This window comes from Anabrus simplex, chromosome 4, assembly GCF_040414725.1.
Source record: "Anabrus simplex isolate iqAnaSimp1 chromosome 4, ASM4041472v1, whole genome shotgun sequence".
Classification (NCBI taxonomy): Eukaryota; Metazoa; Arthropoda; class Insecta; order Orthoptera; family Tettigoniidae; genus Anabrus; species Anabrus simplex.
In genome coordinates, this window is record NC_090268.1 from 417,968,261 (window position 1) to 417,988,960 (window position 20,700).

Sequence of the window (20,700 nt, forward strand, 5' to 3'; positions counted from 1 at the left end):
ATATGTTTTTCTGCTCCGTAGTTAGTCTTGGTTTGATATCTTGGATGAAATGACCCATTTCTGAAGCATTGTAGCTTGTTTCAGCTGCATACTCTTTATTGTATTGTTTGCAGCACTGGAAAACCGTACTGACCTAAAGGATTCCAACCAATCAAAATTATGAAATTCCAGAGATGTATGAGAAAATGGTTTCCTATCTCAACATGGTGAACATCAATATTTACGTCAGGTATCCGTTTAAAAGTTAAAACTTACTGAGCTGAGAACCAGAACAACATACAATTTATTACTCAGGGCATGAGGAATGCAGAGAGCATGGTGTGTATTTTGTGACCAATAATAAGATTTGCAATAATTGTTTTAATTTGACCGAGTGATGTTCATCAGGTTTGAGGTCAACCTCATAATATGACAAATTCTTTAGGTATATGCTTCAATAACAATGGCTGAGGATGAACAAGTTGCAAAAGTAACTGAGTGCAAAATTATTTTATGTGTTAAATAAATTTATCTCCATCGAAGAAATTATTTAGGATTGGACAAAATTATTCTTACTATTAACATGAACTCTAAAGAAGAAGTTGTTCCTTTTATGTAACTTTAAGAAATTATATATTAGGAAAATGTGACTTATTAATTATGAAGAATGTAGAAGTGGATTTGGAGGAATGCTTGCTTTAAGGATTTTTTTGTAATATTGTTTAACTACTACCTCACTCCTCATCTTGCCTAGTACGCCTCATTTTAGTGCTGCCATTGGTTTTTGGGGTTTCCTCATAACCGCATAACCTTTGGTGGTGTTATTTGAGGATCCAACCAGCCTCTGGGCTGATGACCTAACAGACAGACAGATTGTTTAACTGTTTTAAAACTGAAAGCCACTTTTGAGTGCTATGTTTTGTAAATCTGACTCTCTAGAACTTGCCCATATACGGCAGTGTAATTGTATTGGTTGGAATAATGACCTTTTTTATTGGTGAATACGGAGATCTGGGGAAATTCCGTGTTTTCATTGGTTACCTTGTGATCGCACGATTTCTGGTCTTGGGCTCCTCATGTGAGTGAGGCAACTGTCTGCGTCTTTTTCATCGGACCGGCCTCGTGAGCACACGCGCTCGGGGTCTAACCCGTCTGGGGGTCCCTGGTCTCTCACGGTAAGCACTATGTTATTGTTTTTTACTTCATTTAAATTCATTCTTGTGTTTCAGCCTTTTCTTATTTAATGTCAATTTCGGTGGTAATTTAATTTGTTTTCGCGTAACGGAGTTTTCCTCTAGATTTCCATATTCACCAAATTTTTTAATTTTTTGAATGACTGTGCCTCTATGGATAGTCATAGCAACAGTTGTGTTTTCAGAGGCAACTCTTCTTTGTTCTAAATTTGTAAACTATGTAAATTATAATTTATGTAAATTTAAATTTTTTGTGCTTGAATTCTGAGGCCATTTCTGTGTTAAAGTTTGTATTACCCACTATCTGAAGAGCTGTGGTAGTATTCTATTGTATGTCAATATATATTTTAGTTCAGGGTACTTAAGTATTTTCTTTTATACTGTTTGCTGGCCGCATTTTCTATTTCATGTACTTTAGGTTTTAAATACATTTGAGCTGAGGGTAGTTGTCGTGCATTTCCCTTTCCCACAACGAGATACAATCTCATGGCCTAGTAGGGTTCCTTCCATGTTTTCCACATCCTTCCGTAGTTGTCGTTGTTAGACCTGTAAGTTTAAAGTTTTTGCAACACGAACAAGGTGTGATTTTAATTTCATATTTTTCTAATTTTATATTTTTTATTATTATTGTGTGGACGCAACAGGCGCTACAAGGTTCGAGGTCAACCTCATAATATGACATTAACTTCTTTACTAATATATGCATCAATAACAATGGCTGAGGATGAACAAGTTGATGAATTTTATGTTATGAACTGGTACAAGTAGAAATCGACAGAAAATCTACACAGGATGTGCTGCTGGAAGACTGGAATACTAAAGTTGGAAATGCTGAAGAGGGAAAGTATTCTAAATGAAGGACCGATTGGACACCCTCGAAAAAAGGTGGGTAGACCAGATAATAGAAGAGGAGAAACATGGGATAAATGGAGGCACATCGTTCTAAAGCATTCTACCTGGCTCGCTGGAAGGAATTCATCATGATGATGATGAAGAAGAGAATGGTTTGTAGGTTTTTGTGAGTCTAATGACCTCTTCATTAACAACACAATTTTCAAGCAACTAAAAGTCTATAACTGTGAGGTTGTTCAGCCTATCAAAACTAATTCAGAATAATATAAAATACCTGACAATGATGATGATGATGATGCTTGTTCTTTGAAATGGCCTAACATCTAGGTCATCAGCTCCTAATGGTACAAAATTAGACGAAATGGAATGACAAATTAAAAGTCCAAAATCCTCCACTTACCAGAATTCAAAACATGAGGACGAAGAATTTTATGGATGGATATCAATTTAAAACAATCAGTGCATCCAACCCACAATGCCTCAGGTTCACAGAAACTGACGTGAAACAATGGTATTACTGACCAAGGGACTGCGTCTATAGCATAATACTGAATCAATGATGCTTTTAGTCTAAAGGGGTAAAAAATCCAAGTCATCGGCCCCTCATAATGGTACTTATCGCTAGGAAAGTAGAACCATGGTATTTGTCATGTTGCGCTACTAATCAAAAGTAGCATAGACTCGCGGCATTCCACACAGTATGGTACTACTCACAGGTAATGAAATTATCACATGGAATACAGACCTATAGTGTTTCGCACATTGTGGCACCATCTACAGGCAACGCAAACCTATGGTGTTCATCACATACATGTACTAACCACAGGGACCCACACTATCCCGTGTATTCCTCATATAGTGGGTACTAATCATAGGCAAGCCAGAACCATGATGCTGCTCACCCATGGTGTAGCTCCTAAAGTGGGACTAATCACAGGTACTGTAGAAGCCGGCAATGCACTCTGTTGCTACTAATCACAAACCTATTTGGTACCCAATATAGTGGTACTATGCGCAAGTAAAAGTGACCCATGGTGTTCCCCATGTGGTGGTACTAATCACAAGTAGTTTCATCCCTTGGTTGCCCCTTTTAGTCACCTCTTACGACAGGCAGGGGATATCATGGGTGTATTCTCCATCTGCGTTTCCCACCCAGAGGGGGTTGTGTGTTTGGTCCACGAGAGGTATTTTATTTCCCTCAAGTCTGCCGGCAAGTCGGTTAGGACCCCCCTATCTGCCATCTGGGACGTGCCACGTAGGAGTATCACCTCTCCCCCTGCTATGCCAGCATAGTACTGTAGGTTCGTGGAAAAATATGTGAAAAATATAACATTTAATAATAGATTATGCCTGAAAAATATACAATTTAATTAAAACAGAATTTAAATAATTAAATAGATTTATATTTACCAGATATTGCAATAAAAGTTTAAACATTGCTAAGAAGTGATATAATGGATGAAGATTATTTTTCCTAGAACTGAAATGTTAATCATGGAGACAGAATAGATTCTATAGGAAAGGGAGAATTCATAATGGTGAAAGAAGAATTTGTAAGCTATGAGAAAGTGAAAACATGAAATTCTAGGCTCATCTCTAAAAATATTAACTTGATATTTTTGAAGTGTACAGACCTTGAAGGGGTGATGCTGACACTGATGAAAAATAATTTGACAAGATCATCTTCATGGGAAATGACACAGAGAGGACATGACTGTAACGGGTTATCTCAATTTACCAAATGTTAACTGGTAAGGTAATGATAAAGTCACAAAGCATGACAAACAAATGGTAAATAAATTAATCTTGGAAAAACAGCTAAACAGAAACTAATGGAATCAACAAGAAGGAAGAATATTTTAGGCATGGTGTTGATGAAACTGGATATTAATGGTGTGTGGCCTCCATAGAGGCCTGATGCAGGTCTTTTGAGTTGACGCCGTATAGGCGACCTACGCTGCTGTGATGATGAGGTCGTACCTATGATGAAATCTAATGCTGAAGACGTCACAAACACCAGCTCCCTGCCCATAGGAATTAACTAATGAAAGTTAAAATCCCCGGCTTGACCAGGAATCGAACCTGGGACCCCTTGAACCAAACGCCAGCCATGGAACTGGACATAAAACCACATGAGCTCCATAGAGAAACTAAAGTGATAGATAGTATAAGTGAATACAAAGCTGTTTTGGTCGTAGTTGAAAATAAATGCAAGAGAAATGAAGGTTGTAAATGTAGGAGTATTAAATGATACGAAGTATCATATGACTGGTAAGAGAGGCATGAGGAAGTTTTTAAAAAGTAATTGTGATTTGTAGATAATGGTAAATGAAAATAAAAACAGCCTCCAGGATGGATTTAGAGCAACTGTTGAGGAGAGTGAAAACCTTTAACAGAGATAAGGACGAGAAAAAGTCACTTCAGTTGGTCGAATGCCCTTTAACATTTCATTTATTTTCTCTGTTGCTGTTTATTCTCTTCTTGAATATCTGTACAGATTTTGGAAAAGGATCAAACACTACCCCTGGTAAACTGTTCCTTTCCTTCACGCCCTTCCTAATGAATGAAAATTTACCCCAATCGCTTCTGCTAAAATTCCTTCTAATTTTATACCTGTGGTCAGTCCGGCCGATATAATTATTTTCCAACTGAAGCCTCTCACGGATTTCTCCCCATGCTTCTTCTCCTGTATAGACTCTATATAATCCTATAAGTCTAGTGTTCTCCCTTCTCTTACTTAAAGTTTCCCATCCAAGTTCCTTTAACATTTCTGATACACTACTTTTTCTCCTGAAATCCCCTGTTATAAATCATGCTGCTTTCCTCTGCACACTATCTATTTCTTTTATTAGGTATTCTTGGTGAGGACCCCAAACACTGTTTGTATATTCCAATAATGGACGAACCATACTTAAGTAACTTTTTTCTTTTCATTCTTTGTTGCATCCTTTAAATAGCCTCATAATGACATGTAACGATCTGTATGCTTTCCCAACAATGCCATCAACATGACCCTTCCAATGCAAATTACTTTCAAATCTCACACCTAAGTATTTGCACTTGCTATCTTTTGGGATAACTACCCCATCCAAAGTACATTCAAATTCAGTTTTAAAGCTCCTGTTTGTAAATGTTGTAACAGTTGATTTGCCTCCATTAACCTTAATATTATTTTCTTCAACCCATTGTTGGATATTCTCAAGGTCCCTTTGTAATTCTGAACAATTCTCAATGTTATTAATTTCCCTATAAACAATTATGTCATCTACATACAATCTTATTTTTGATGTTACAATGTTCTTATCCAATCACCATCTTATCTCAAGATAACATTATTTTAGTATTCCTGAATTCAATCATATAAAATAATATTTATGTATGGATGTATTCTTCAATTACAAACGTACCTCATTCATAAACAAGTTTCCAACTTGTCGAAACAAGGGGTCTGTTGGCTCCAGCAAGTATGGACTGAAACATAAGGATTATCAAACATTATACTCTCTTTGCAAACTTACTGTTCATAGCCTATTTCAGGGTAAAACTTTACAAGGTTAAATCAGATTTGACCTTTTCTGCACACTTCTCATTGGAAATATATATCAATAGTCGAAATTATTTGATAATAATAATAATAATAATAATAATAATAATAATAATAATAATAATAATAATAATATGGCCTCAGCTACCGTGTGCAGACCAATTTGACGCCATCTGGCTGTCTGCTCGTCAATTTCGACGTTCCGTTTTACTCTAGGTCCGCTAGATGGCAGACAGAGTAAACCGGATCTCTCTTGGGCGTCTATGGCTGAGATTTAATTAATTTTGTTGGGTAAATACCAAATGTATCACCAGAGATCTTTTACATGCCGACATCGTAAGACATGGAGTGTCGAATGGATTTTTTTCCGCCCTTCAAAAATCCGACTACCTCTGCCGGGTTTGAACCCACTATCTTAGGATCCGGAGGCCGACACTCTACCACGGATCCACAGAGGCAGCTAATTATTTGATGACAAAAGAAAATTGCATGACGTAGTAGTCCACTATGGTACTGTACCCAAGTTTTCAGTTTGACATTCTAGTCTAAAAATAGAGGTATTCTACTGATATTCGTACAGTGAATTATTAACCCTTTGCACCTCACTGTTACAACAAGAACATGATTAAACATACAACTTATTTTTGCTACAATTTTACAAAAAAAATGGAATAAAATCATTAAAAACATGCTTCTCTGAGTCCTGTAAGGTTTCTACAACCTGTATTTCACAAGTGTATGATATTTTTTGTCAGCCTTGCAATCTAAGTGTAGCGAGTCTGCTTTTTACCCAACCCCTTTTAGATTCCAAGCCAGGTCAGGGATTTTTACCTGGATCTGAGAGGTGGTTCAAGTCTACTTAACCTCCAGTGAGAACAACTGAGGAGTTATATGACAGATCAGGCCCAGTCTAGAAAGCGAAGAAGCTGTGAGGATTCATTATACTGACCATGTGTCACCTCATAATCTGCAGACATTTAGGATAAACAGCAGTCATATGGTAGACCAAAGCCCATCAGGGCTTTAGCGCCATCTGGTTTGTTTATTTATTTGTTTGTTTTGTGAAATTTCTTGAAACATTCCCAAACATTCTGTCTCAAATTTCATGAACGAAATCAAAGTCATCAGAGTCAATATTCAAGATCAGTGTTTATTGAGTTTTCTGTTTATACCACACTTTCGACAACCAGACTGGGGATGGCCCCTTAATAAGTGTTGAGGCCTGCCCTCCTGAAGAAGCTGGAGAACGGAGATCAGCTCATCAGGAGCTGAGAAGAAATGGATGTAAAAGAATTGGGAGAGAGCCAATCTATTTGAAGACCACAAAATGTATGAAGTTGTGGAATTCCCTTTCAGTTCTCATGTTTGTCCTTGTCTGTTCTTCTATGATTCCTCCCTCCTCCAATGCTCAGTAGTCATGCGTCAATCCTGTTATGTGTTTCTATCATGTTCCTATCTCTCTATTTACAACATAGCACTTATATCACTGGAACGTAAATGTCTACTTCTCGTACTAATCTCAAAAGTGACAGGGTGATAAGAAAATAAAAAACACAACTGGTAGCATTCAACTCCAATGCTATGATTTATTCTATTACGATTACTTACACACTAATGCAGTCACACCAGTTCCACAGTTTACACACTCTGTTACTTACATGTGCACACAGCCACACAGTCCACAACCTATACACTATCCAGGCTCACAATTACACATGTAGTGCAATATATATATATTTCGTATGGAACAAATGATGTACATTATTTAACACAAATATGTACGCAGTGAATTAAAAATGAATATCAAGACTCTTCAGCCAGGAAAGCGCTGCTGGAGTTGATGCTTTCATGAACTCTTCCCAAACCCCTGTGAAGCTACGCTGTGGACACTCCCGAATGATGTGGTTCATCTTCTGTTCTTGAGCTCCGCAGTCGCAAGCAGGTGAATCTAGCCATCCCCATTTGTGCAGCATTGCTTTACACCTACCATGACCAGTTCGTACGTGGTTTTGTTGGCACCACGTAGCTCTTGGTAGATCAGTTCCTGGAACATGCTGGGAAGGATCATGTAATTGGATTTGCCTATCACAACAAGACACTGGCACTCATTCGAGAGACTCAACTCCACGAGAAACTTGAGAGACTCTTTCCCAATATAATGGATATCCCATCACAATAGATAACACAATTGTCGTCGGCTGCAACTTGTATCTGGGTAAACAATTCTTCAGCAGTTTACGTTTACACACACTATGCTTTGTGATTATGTTCGATATGACTTAGTAGCCCAATCTTGGCATGAAACATATACATCCACACCAATCACATTGAATGACTGGGAGAGGGTGGGGCTGAGCTCGAGGGTGCTTCTGGCCTTGTCGTTTAGCCTCTGCATGTGTACGTCATTCCTCTTAAAACACAGTAAATGATGTAGAAAAAGTGTGATGCCAAAGTGTACGATTCTCAGCAAGCATATCCCAGGATTGAGTGTTAATATTCCAACTCTTTACACAGTATGCTTTAGCTGATCCTTGAAACGCCTCAAAGGGGCTCTATGAAGTCATACGCCGGAGCAGAGTATTGTGAACATAACACAATAAAATGAAATAAAAGCTCAATTTTCAAGAAAACTGAGCATAAGTTCTGATAAAACACCAATGTTTACATTTGCTACTTGAAACTTTTTAATTTTGCTGCCTGATGAAGAGGATGCAGATATTGATGTCCTAAAAGATCACTGAAAGTGATTAATAAAATGCACTTAAATTTATGGAAAATGCTATGAATTAAGTAAAGAATGACTTTCAAATATTTGACCAAACAATTCTGGTGACTGTGTAACATGGCTTCACAAGTAATATATCCCTGTTCCATTCACTCCACAGGTCTTGTTTTCACAGACATAATTCCCTCCTAATTTCCTTGGAAGTGTATATATATATATGGATATAATGATTTGCTGGATTCTCTCAAAGAAACTGGGAACACTTGATCTTCACACTCGTTACAGCTTCCATATGTCTTTTTCATTTAATGTGCTGTTGTACAACAAACTTCCTTTCTGAACTCACTGTAAAACTGCACAATTCACAAAAAAAAAAAAATCCACGCACACACCTATCTGTTATAAACATGTCTTTTCTAAATTAATTCACTAGCTGAATTAAAAATATACATTGTGGTGGTTTGACTTATGGAATTTTTCTTGCTCAGAAGTACTTGGGAGAATAGTTCTGTATTGAAGCAGAAATGATATAACTGATGTTACATGTAATAAATATCATTTTGGTCCATACTGATGATATTTGATTGAAATAATAACATTAAGTTATTTATTAGACCACCTAATCAATACAAAATCATCTTCGATGATTTACATAAATTTGTTAACTAATAGTGGTACATGTTTCGCCTTCCCTGAAGGCATCATCAGCCATAGTCTTAACCTTAAATTAAAATAAGCGTCTAAATAACATGTAATAATGAAATGAATTTTAAAATCTTGAAGAGATTTGAAGTAAAATAACATTAAAAATAACAATGATGGTTTAAAAATACAATGTGATGAGATATAATAGTGGAAGTATTAATAAAATTAACATTAGAAGGCTGCTAAAATAAGTGCAATGGATAAAACAACAGATTGTTATACAACAAGTAGTAAGATTGCATAAAAATAAAGTTGATAGTCTGGCAGTTATAATTAGACGATGGCGAAAAATCGTATATAATCAAAGTAAAGAAGAGAGAATAAAAGTCAAAGTTAGTCGAGAGATCCGAATTTAATCATGATCTTGAAGATAAAAGACGAAAGTCAGAGGCATATGGTGAAGTTGTAGAACACGTTGAGGATATGAAGTTGTAGAGTAGAAGTTGAAGAACAGAGATCCTATTTGAAACTGTTCTTTTTAATGTTATTTTACTTCAAATCTCTTCAAGATTTTAAAATTCATTTCATTATTACATGTTATTTAGACGCTTATTTTAATTTAAGGTTAAGACTATAGCTGATGATGCCTTCAGGGAAGGCAAAACATGTACCACTATTAGTTAACAAATTTATGTAAATCATCCAAGACGATTTTGTATTGTTTAGGTGGTCTAATAAATAACTTCATGTTATTATTTCAATAACTGATGTTTCCAAACCTTTCTCATTTCTGTTTGTTCTTGGCCTGGAGGTACACAGGGGTGAATGACTGGCTGTATGGAGTGGGTGCAAAGGCTGGTGCATTGTTTGCCCTTGAGAAAGTTAGGAAATAGTTTCTCCTAATTATCATTTTCTTGCTAGGGGCTTTATGTTGCACCGACACAGATAGGTCTTATGGCGACGATGGGATAGGAAAGGCCTAGGAGTTGGAAGGAAGCGGCCGTGGCCTTAATTAAGGTACAGCCCCAGCATTTGCCTGGTGTGAAAATGGGAAACCACGGAAAACCATTTTCAGGGCTGCCGATAGTGGGATTCGAACCTACTATCTCCCGGATGCAAGCTCACAGCCGCGCGCCTCTACGCACACAGCCAACTCGCCCGGTTCCTAATTATCAGAGTTCTGTATTGTGTTCCTGCACATATCTTGAAAACACAAGATCACAGGTATAAATCTTTCCCTTAACCTTTCTTAGTCACCAACAACTGCTGGTCACTTTGGTTGGTCATGAAATATATCTAGCAAATTTAACCATACATAAGAAAAATGTGTATATTTTTACATTGTCACTTGTGGACAATAAAGATTACAAGTATAAATTAAAAAAAAGAACATTTTAAAATGATCTAAAAGTTCTTCAAAATGACTTAAAACGCTATTGAAAGTTGAAATAATGACTGATCATCCCAAATTGGCAAAAAAATGCAAAGAAGTGAAAAATAAAAATGTGTTATTATTGTTTGTTATATTGCAGAATGTATTTCTATACTACCGGGCAATGTCCTAAAGCAAAGGGCAAAAATATGACATTTCAACAACATCCACCCACTTAGGAAAGATATTACAAAAAAAAAAAAAAAAAGTACAAAATTTAGAACAAAGGAATACACTCTCTTGGAAACCATAGAAATAACTACTAGGAAGAATATTAATAATAAGATGTTCACAAACTGCCCAGCAGATAGCAGCAAGTAAGAGAAACATAAAAGTGTTAACACACAGTCCATACTGGAACCACAGCTACATGTCACTTGTCAACAGAGTGGAAAGAGTTATGTGTCTACTGATACTGCTTTATGAAATTCAAGACATTCTTATCCAGATTCTAAAGAACTGTGTTCAGATAGTTCAATATTATCTCTCCTTTTTTTATAAGGCATAAGAAGATAGCCTACAGATTTTGATCAATTTCTTCAATAGAAAGGTTACTTTTAGTTTAGATTGTTTGTGTAAGAAAAATAAATAAAATGGGTGCAAAACTAAACAACAGTAAAAAGAAACTTGCAGTGGATAAGGAAAAGCAAGTGGAACTATGGAAGAATTACATCACAAATCTTTTCAGAGACGATCAATTAGTTTCTGAAGATGTCAAAGAGGAATGAGATGGTCCAGAAATTCTCAACGATGAGATGGAGGAAGTCTTAGCCCAAATAAAATCTAGCAAAACCATTGTACCAGATCAAATGAATGCAGAACTTCTTAAAATGACTGATGTTTTCATCAATGACTTTCTTTGAAGCTGTTCAACCATACCCACAACACAGGAAACATCCCAGCATACTGGCTGAAATCCACTTTTATCAACCTGCCAAAGAAATCACCAAATAATGTAGTGACTTCAGGCTGATAAGACACACTCTGAAAGTGTGTTTAAGAATTCCACACTCCCAATAATCAAGGAAAAGTAAAGGAAAACATCAGCAAAACTCAGTTTGGTTATACAACGGGTTTTGGTACTAGGGGCAGCCTGGTGTCTATCTAAGTTTTAGTTAAAAAAACAACAACTGGCTTTGGTTACTTCACTCTCTCTCTTTCTTCAGCTAATCACAGTTATTTTTGGAGTTGCTAGAGCTACCCAGGTTCATTTTGGATTTGGCCAGGGATTTAAAGCCAGATGCCCTTCCTGGTGCCACATAATTCTTGAGATAAAAATCTCAACCCAGGATTGACTGGAAATCAAACCTTAGCCTTCCAGGTTGGAGCCAGCAGCTAAGCCACTAAGCTAATCACGCTCCCCTTTGCTTGCTTCACTGATTATGCAAAAGCTTTCGACAATGTTCAACAAGATATCCTCATACATCAGCTGCAACATAATGGGCTTGATAGAAACAATGTGAGCAAAAACAAAGCTGTATTGGTAGGAGTTGTATCCTCTCTCCAAGCCATTTTAAGTTATACTCTGAAGTAATTCTTCAAATTGCCCTTGATGAAGTTGATAAAGGAATCAAGATCAACAAGAAGCAAATAAACTTCATCTGCTATGCATATGAAACCATGACATTTGCTGAGACTTCAGAAGGGTTACGTGAACGCTGGTGATCCACGAAATATCACTGTAATATTTGTCACAAATTGAAGAGAGTACTTGTTTTTACTCAAATAAAGTCTCAAATCCCAGGTTGATTAAGAAATAATACGAAATATTTTATTTTAGAGAATACATACTTTACTGCCTTACAACTATTTCTGCTACGTCGCAGCGCTTCCGTAAGTGTTTTGTTTGTCCAACACTGTCGTCTGTGATGTCTTTGCTCACTGAAGTTCTTTGGTGTCGTTTTATTGATTTTTCTCATTCGATGTAATTTGATGGACTGTCACTTCAAGAGCACTATAACTGATTCATTAAACGATTTATTGGTCCAGGGATCATGCAATTTTCCTTTTAATATATATATGTATTGGTCCAGGGATCATGCTATTTTTGGTTCAACAAAATACCCCCACTCCCATTCATCGGTGCCAGCCAACGAGCTAGAGAGAGAGAGCTAGAGCTCGTTGGTGCCAGCCCTGGACCTCAAGAAAGAAACAAAAAACGGCGCAAGCGGCAGAATGCAACATAATGGACTCCTGTTTACAGCTCGTATGTTCATACTCATATTTCTTGCTAGTAACGACGGTATTTCTTAATCTACCTGGGATTTGAGACTTTATTTCAGTAAATTAATGATTACCTTCCGTTTGTGACAAATATTACAGTGATATTTCGTGGATCACCAGCGTTCACGTAACCCGTCAGAAGACCTTCAATTCCTTCTGAACAGAATCCTACTCAACTCTTTAACAGCTGGCAACCAGGTATTGTTTAAATGACAGCCAGTGTCCCTGTGAAAATTACTGGGATTTTTACGTATTTCCACTACTTCCCATATGATCTTAGAACCAACTGTGTTTTGTGTGCGTAAAAGCTCAAACATCTTGAAACATATCATCATGAACAGCTAAGGTTAACGTGTCTGGCTGGTTGAGACAAATATTTCTTTGGAATTCCTTGATACGAGATGCAATGAACCAGCATGTTTAGCCAAACATGTCAGTCCACTTGGACATAAGTTATCAATTAAGCAATAGAGCACCTGGTAGGCAGCCATTAAAGATTTGAGTAGTCCTTTACTGTCTCTATTTCATTTTGGTTTTCCAAATTAGTACTCTCCTCATTACAAGACGGTTCACTCACTGTATTGCATATTCATTCATTTTAATTTTCATCTCTTTAACCTTCTTTGAATTACTTCTTCTTTCTCTTTGTCTCTTACTGTTTTAGACTTACTTTTTTCTCCACCTCCATCTTGATTCTATTCCTCATGTCTCTTTTTCTTCTGCTATGACTCATTCCATTCTTTTATTTATATTCCTCCTCTTTTCCCCTGTCTTTGAACAGTCTAATGATCTTGTACAGCCTATTCTCCAACTCACAGGTGTGAAAACATAAAACATCAGACTTGGAGCAAATATGTCAATATAAATTTCATAAATTTCAGGTTCCCTATGGGAATCAACATCTATATCATAAATTCCTTTTCAGAATATTATAGTGCATAATAAGCCATCTGTTGATGAACAAGAGTATCATTCGATCAACAGAGCAATGATCAATTGATTCCCAATATGGCATAAATCTAAAAGATATAATTTCTATCAATATGGCCTATGAAAGCATCCATCTAAATGTTAATAACTTACAGATGGTAAATTAGTAAGAGGATTCAAGCTGGAAGCTGTTTCTATCATAGTGTAAGAAACATGTTATGGGACAAAGATGTGCCAATGGAAGTAAAGGAAACTATGTACAAGATGTATTATGTACCCATAACAAATTACGGAGCAGAAACTTGGACAATGATGAAGAAGGTTGAGAGTCGAATACAGGCAGCCGAAATTAAGTTCTTGAGGAGTATGATACAGAAGAGTAGAAGATACAAAATAAGGAATGAGAAAATCCGGGAAGAAATTGGAGTGGAAAAAATGAATGATAGAATAGAGAAGAGCCGACTAAGATGGTTTGGGCATATAAAGCGAATAAGTGATGAAAGAATGCCAAAAAAGGTGATGAAATTGCAAATGCAAGGAAGGAGAGGCCATGGACGACCACGATTGAGATGGAAGGACACAATCCAACTCAGTAATATAGAAAGAAACCTAGACTGGGACACAGTGTTGGAGGAGTGGTGGAAAGACTGAAGAAAAGTGGAGAAGAACCATATTTGCCCCTACCTGGTTATAGCTGGATAAAGGGAAATGATGATGATGATGATGATGATGATGATGATGATGATGATGATGATGATATAGTAAATTATTCTTACATTAATAATAGTATGGTTGACAGAAAGATGAAACAGAAGAAGTACTTCAACATGCTGTTAAATGGAGATGGGAATAACACCACCACCAATGACTGTAGTGTAGATGAAGCCAAAAGCAACAAATACCCATTAACATGGCTTGAGGTAGAAACAGTACTAAAGAGCATGCAAAATGGGAAATCCCCAGGCTTTGATGATCTCAGCTCAGACATGATAAAGACAGCTGGAATATCAGGCTTGAATTGGCTATATAGACTGTTATCAGTGATTTGGGAAGGTAACAAAATTCCAGAAGATTGGAGTAAAGGAGTCATCATCCCGCTGTTCAAAAAGGGCAACCGACAGAAATGTCGAAATTACAGAGGCATCACACTGTTGTCACACTCACTGAAGCTGCTGGAAAAGATCATAGAAACAAGACTTAGGAAGATAGTGGAACCTTTGCTTGAGGAAGAACAACACGGGTTCAGGAAAGGTCGGAGGACTGTGGATCTTATCTTTGCAGTAAAGATGCTGACAGAAAAGTACTGGGAATACGGAAGAAATCTTGTGATTGCATTTGTGGACATTGAAAAAGCATATGATAGTGTTCCTTGAAACAAGAAATGGGAATGTCTGGAAGACCTAAAGGTGCCAAAGTACTTCATTGACAAAGTCAAGATGCTATACCAGAAGTGCCACAGCTGTGTCCAGGTAGGCAACGGACGATCAAAATGGTTTGAAACAAAGAGAGGTGTCCAACAAAGAAGTGCTCTGTCACCACTCCTGTTCGTAATACTAATGGACAAGGTCATCAAATCTATCAAGAAAAGGGACAGTGAATCAAACGCCCTGGTATTTGCTGATGATGTGCTTTTATGGGGAGAGACAGAAGCTGAAGTTCAGAAGAAAATGAATGGAACAACAATTCAAAAATTTTGGACTGAAGATGAGCAAAACAAAGACAGTGGAAATGACCATCAATAGTGTACAATTACGTTACAGTCGAGATGGCCATTGACATGCAGATGTAGCGGAGAAAATGGTGCGGAGTAGCTTCAAACAGTGCGAACATCTATGTGATGAATCCAAGATGCGAATTGACCGTAATTAGAAGGCGTAGACTTATGAAGACCGGCAAGAAAAGAGGTTCTTTGATTAAATAACTATGGTCCAAAAGAAAATAGTTGAATTGAGGCTATTCTTAAGTACTATGTAAGTTAAGATCGAGTTTGAAAAAGATAGTAAAATTGTACTGCAAATCAAGAAGAGTTGTGTCAACGTACGGAAAGAAGAAACCGAGAGATAATATTCATCTTAGCGCTGGAGTTAGTCCTTTACGCGTACAAGATAAATCGAGAATAAGGAAATACGCATACATCACATGTTAAGATATCGGAGACAGAAGAGGATACAATCCAGTATAAAGCTGAGAAAATAAGCGGCATAATACCATCAAGAACAACAGAAATATTAGTTAGGAACATTAGTCAACAATCAGCTGATGAAAAAGTCTTATTGGATATATATTTAGAGAACATTTCTGAAACATTAAGGAATACCAATAACCATTCATATAGGTTAGAAGATTTATAATGGAAGATCTAACTGTTCATTACACCCAACTAATATTATCTTCTTATTGCATGCAAACCGGCAATATGATGTATGCTTAAAATGGTGGAGGAAGCTGATTGTGCAGAGATGGCATGAAACCAGCAGAAGCAAGCAGATGACACAATCGGATCGAGATAAGTGATAAGATTCCCAGATTTTCATTCTAAAATTACTCGTAGTTAATGACATAAAATAGTAGGAGTGTGAAATTGCCTACAGATAATGTGTATGTGCCATTATGTGATTCACAATGCTAGATTTTGAGAAGTTAACCACAAACGCGTGCCAATTTGAATGATAGTTATATCCCTAATGTGAATTTAGGTTATTGTAAGCTTGTACGGAATGTGTATATTGATGGTTATGTATCAGTCTACTCGGAAAGGTCATCAGCGGGGAACTAGGTGAGATTAGCATCGGAATAATTCCATTGCTTCTCGAACGATGCCATGTTGTTAAGCAAATTCTGTTTACAAACTTGCATTGTCTTCAAAGAATCCTCCACAAATCCCAAATTCAAAGAGTTATAGCAATACAAGATTTCAAATTATCATCAAAAGATGGCTATAGCTTACTATATCTGTGATTCATGTGTGTGTAACACGACAAAAGAGTTACTGAGAGAAGAAAATCGTGTTGGGCTTTGCCCAACATAGGATCTATGCAGGATAATTTTGTTGTCGCGTGTGACCCGCCGAGTGAGTTCTAAGGGTTAAGGCTATGACTGCTACTTTCTCATCCTGCAGTGCCAAAAACCTTTCATGAGTTACTGCAACATTAAACCACCAGCAAAAAAAAATGAAAGGTATGTCAAGGATCTCAACCTGAACAACAGAGCTGTGTATATTGAAAATATTTTTAGAACTTCATCAATTTTTAGAAATGCCTTGTTTAGAAGCTTCTTTACAAAATATGTCTTTTAAAAAACTCACCAGCAGTAATCATCCTTGAAATGGTTCCATTTCACCATACTTGTCATGTTAGCTTCTGGAAATACTCTGTAACAGAAAGATATTAGACTTTGATTTAGGTCACAAAAATGTATGGATTAGTCCTTTTTTAACATAGAATACATTTCTTCGGAAGACCTCCTTGATCAAAAGCGACACATAGACAGCATTATCAACAGCTGTATAGCACACCTGTGTACTCTGCCATTAGTCATAGTTACCGTAAGTACAACTTTGGGTGTGCGACATATCACACATTTTGTTATCTATTTCTGCATTTTAAACACTGTTATGGCAATTAATAAATGTCTATTAGAATAAAATAGTAATAATCATAAATCTCTCTGGGGGGCCTGTTAACTCCTAGAGGGCGCAACTCCAGGTGGTGGATAGAGGGCCCACATATATGTGGGCTGGTTCAAAGACACCCCGGAAATGCACCTGCGGACCAACAGGCAGCCCAATTCCTGGGGGCTTACTAATACCGAGACACCCTCTCTCCAGGGGTCATAAATATGGAGAGCCCTAGCTCAAAGTAATAAGTGAAGACCTCAACAGCATTTGCAATGAAGAAGATAGTCTTTCGTACAATGCAAATGGCGGAGGAGGCAGCCCCATACTCGGGTTGAACATGAGTAAAAGGTTCCTCATCATCACCAAAGGAGAAGGAGAAGAGGGCAGAGCTGATGGAGGATGCAGCCCACTGTCCAGGGTTGACATTTCCTGCTGGAGGACAGCAGCTCCAGAATGGACTTCACTAGCGGCACTGCAGCGGACATGGGAAGCACAGCTGCAGCAGCCTGTACTATTCCCACACTGCAGCACAGAAAGGAAATGGAAGTCCTACTGAGCTATCTCTCCAAAACATTCAGTATGGTTATGGTAAGAGTTATTAAAGCAATAGCCCTCAGTCCAAGGCACACCTTAAGTAAGGAGAGGGTATTAGGAATCTCCCTGAAGATAGGGAGATGGAGAAATTCCTGGCTTAAAGACATGCGCTGCTGATGTGGACAAACTTCCATTGAAATCTTTCGAACTGGTGTTTGAAGAGTTATCATAATCAATTGGATTGCCAGCCCTCGTAGCAAGACGGTGTCCTAAGAAGATGGAGGAAAAGAATATTATAAATATTACATGGTAGTTCCTCTAAAAACGAGTGAGTAAAATCATAAAATATCAAAAGTAGATTTTTTCATTTACATATTTGTAATTTCCCTAGTATGCCTCTTCAGTGACACCTAGGCTATCTATGACAGCTGTTGGTGGAGCTGTAGAGGATCAAACCAGCCTTCGGGCTGAATACCCAACATACATACATTTGTGTGGTTTCATTGTTAAAACATATTCTATGCATGGTGTGTTCAAGAAAACTGTTTAATTTATTTTCTTATCAGCTGGGGAGCATGATTACTGTAGCTTAGTGACTTAACTACTGGCTGAGAGTTCAAATGCAGAACGATCCTGAGCTGAGATTTTAATCTCTAAAATTGCCTGCCATCACAAAGAGCATCTGGCCTTAAACTCCTGCCAAAATCAAAATGAGCCTTAGTTGCTCCAAGTGACACCAGAAATACTTGGGATGAACTGAAGAAAGTTCTTTTAAGTTTGAATTATGTAGTCCAAAATCATGATTTAACTTCCTAAATAAAAGAACACACAATTTTCACAATTTATTTACTTGTCATATGGCATACATGGGCAATAAATATCAAATAAAATTGAAAATTAAATTATAAATACAAAAGAAGCCATTGACTGATAAATATCTACAGCAAGTGGTTGACTTGTGATTACAGAAAGGGACCTAATTATGCACACAACACTAGTTCACAACTGCACTTCTAGCCAATTCAGCCACTGGATTAAGGCTGCTGGAACATCCAATAAATCTTCCTGTGATCCCTGGTATGAGCAGAGTGGACATTCATGCATAATATTGGTACACTGCACCATAGTCGCATTTGAAGGAGCTACAAAACCCCACTTATAAAATAAGTAGGCACATTTTCAAGATGGGACATCTTTGAAGTAAAAATGTAGGGGAAAAAAGAGAAGCAGGAGTACTACTGAGAAAAAAGTGCAATACGTATTCACAAAAGAAATTCAGGAAGTATATAAAACCACAACTTGTTTAAAATGAAAGTGCAAACTGGGCATAAGCTCTTAACTTACTGACAGGCTGAATGATCCTAAGATGCAGGAGTAGGTACCAAGTGGTCACTATAATCTTAAAGCAGGCACTTCTCCACTGTGCGAGTTTGGTTCATACTAGATCCTTCATCCTATACCTATTCCTGGTTGCCTTACTTTGTTGGCACCAATGTGAAAAACTACCACCTTCTGTTAAGCCCCTCCTTCCGTCTACTTTCCTCAACATCTGTCTTAATTCCTGGATAACACACTAGCTGGGTTCCCTTTTCTCCACAAACTTTCCTACATGCCTAACAATTGATTTTATTAGTTTCGTTAGCTTCCTCCCCCCCTAGTCTCCTTTAACTCCTCTGACAACTGTAGAACCTACTTCCCCTTCCTTTTTCTCCCTTTCATGGCCCCATTTCACCTCCCTCTTTATATCCTCTATTCTGTTTCTCTTTCTTGCTTCTCCCTTTTCTCTTACCTCCACCTCCTTCATAACACTTTCCTATTCCCCATCTCCCCCTGACTAGATCCCTTAGCCCGCAATTTCTTTCACCTTGAAACATTTGCCCACCTGTCTACCATAACTTCTCCCCTTCGTTCCCCTCCGTCTTGTCCACTTACTGTACCCTGTAGATTGTTTGAGGGAGGATTACCTTCATTCCTATCCTCTGTATAAGCTTAATTATCTCCCTCAAACTCTCTATATTTTCCCTCGTAATCCTTAATGCCCACTCGCATCTGCAGGTCCTATACCTGCATTCCTCAGCAATTCTTTAACACATTTCATTGCTGCTGACAGAGCTCGAGAATATACGGGCACATATTTTCACTGTAGCTAAAAATAGTAGCTGCTGTCTGAGCGAGCGGTGACTTCACCAAAAAACTGTTGGATGCTTCTATAAGCACAAAATGTAAAAGTTACGAGCATAAGATGAGAGCTCTTTTTTTCAAGGCATTGATAGCACAGCCACAATCCTACATAAACTGAGGCTGCATCATCATTCACTCACAGCTGAGAAATGAGCAGGAAAGTACATGAGTGGGGACAGGAAGAGCGTTCGAGAGGCAGGCTTGTTTGTGTCATTAATGTGAATATTTAGCATGTCTGATTCAAGTGTATGAAATTTAGAAGATGAATCCATACTAGATGTTCTTATGGAAGACTCTTCTTCTGAAATTGAGGACAAGAATAACTATTACACACTAAGAGAACATGATAATTCTGATGCTTCAGGCAAGTAAACTTAGATAATGAGCTAATTTCAAAATGAAGTGGGTTCTGTAATGTAGATTTATACTGCTCCCTGAAAATTTGGGTTGTTTGCCGTGTACAGATGACAACCTGCAACAACTCGATGCGAGCCCGTCATCAAGCAATGAATGGTGAGAAAGCAAATGACTGGTTGTAAACAAAGATACCCATGTCAATTGACCAAGAAGGTTTTTTTATTATTATGATTTAGCAGATGTGTCCTCAATATTTGTCAAATTTCAATAGCTTTGAAAAAAATTCAAAAACCATTAAAAAAACTGCAATTTCTGGAGGGTAGCATATTCAAATATGGCCATCTCTAGTACTTCACAGCAATATGAAATTTGAAAATATCAACAAGAATAAAATAATGTACTCTTTAATTTTTTTAAATAAACAAAGGAAAGTAATAATATATGCTACACAAGGATTATACAACAATAAAGAAAGCAAGATACTAACTA

At 37.4% G+C, this 20,700-nt stretch overlaps 1 protein-coding gene across 9 annotated transcripts in view; it reads right to left on the reverse strand.

The window, feature by feature from the left end:
• The window catches only part of Naglu (N-acetyl-alpha-glucosaminidase), a 306,046-nt gene that overhangs the window by 216,152 nt on the left and 69,194 nt on the right, over window positions 1–20,700 (reverse strand). For all 9 annotated transcript variants that reach the window (XR_010859862.2, XM_067145901.2, XM_067145900.2 and 6 more), the window contains 2 exons: window positions 16,828–16,893; window positions 5,432–5,495 (listed from right to left, as the gene is read on the reverse strand). Coding sequence is in view for 8 of the 9 variants with exons in the window: in XM_067145901.2 (XP_067002002.2) it covers window positions 5,432–5,495; window positions 16,828–16,893 (130 nt within the window). In the remaining variant the exon portion in view is untranslated. The remainder of the gene's footprint in view (window positions 1–5,431; window positions 5,496–16,827; window positions 16,894–20,700) is intronic.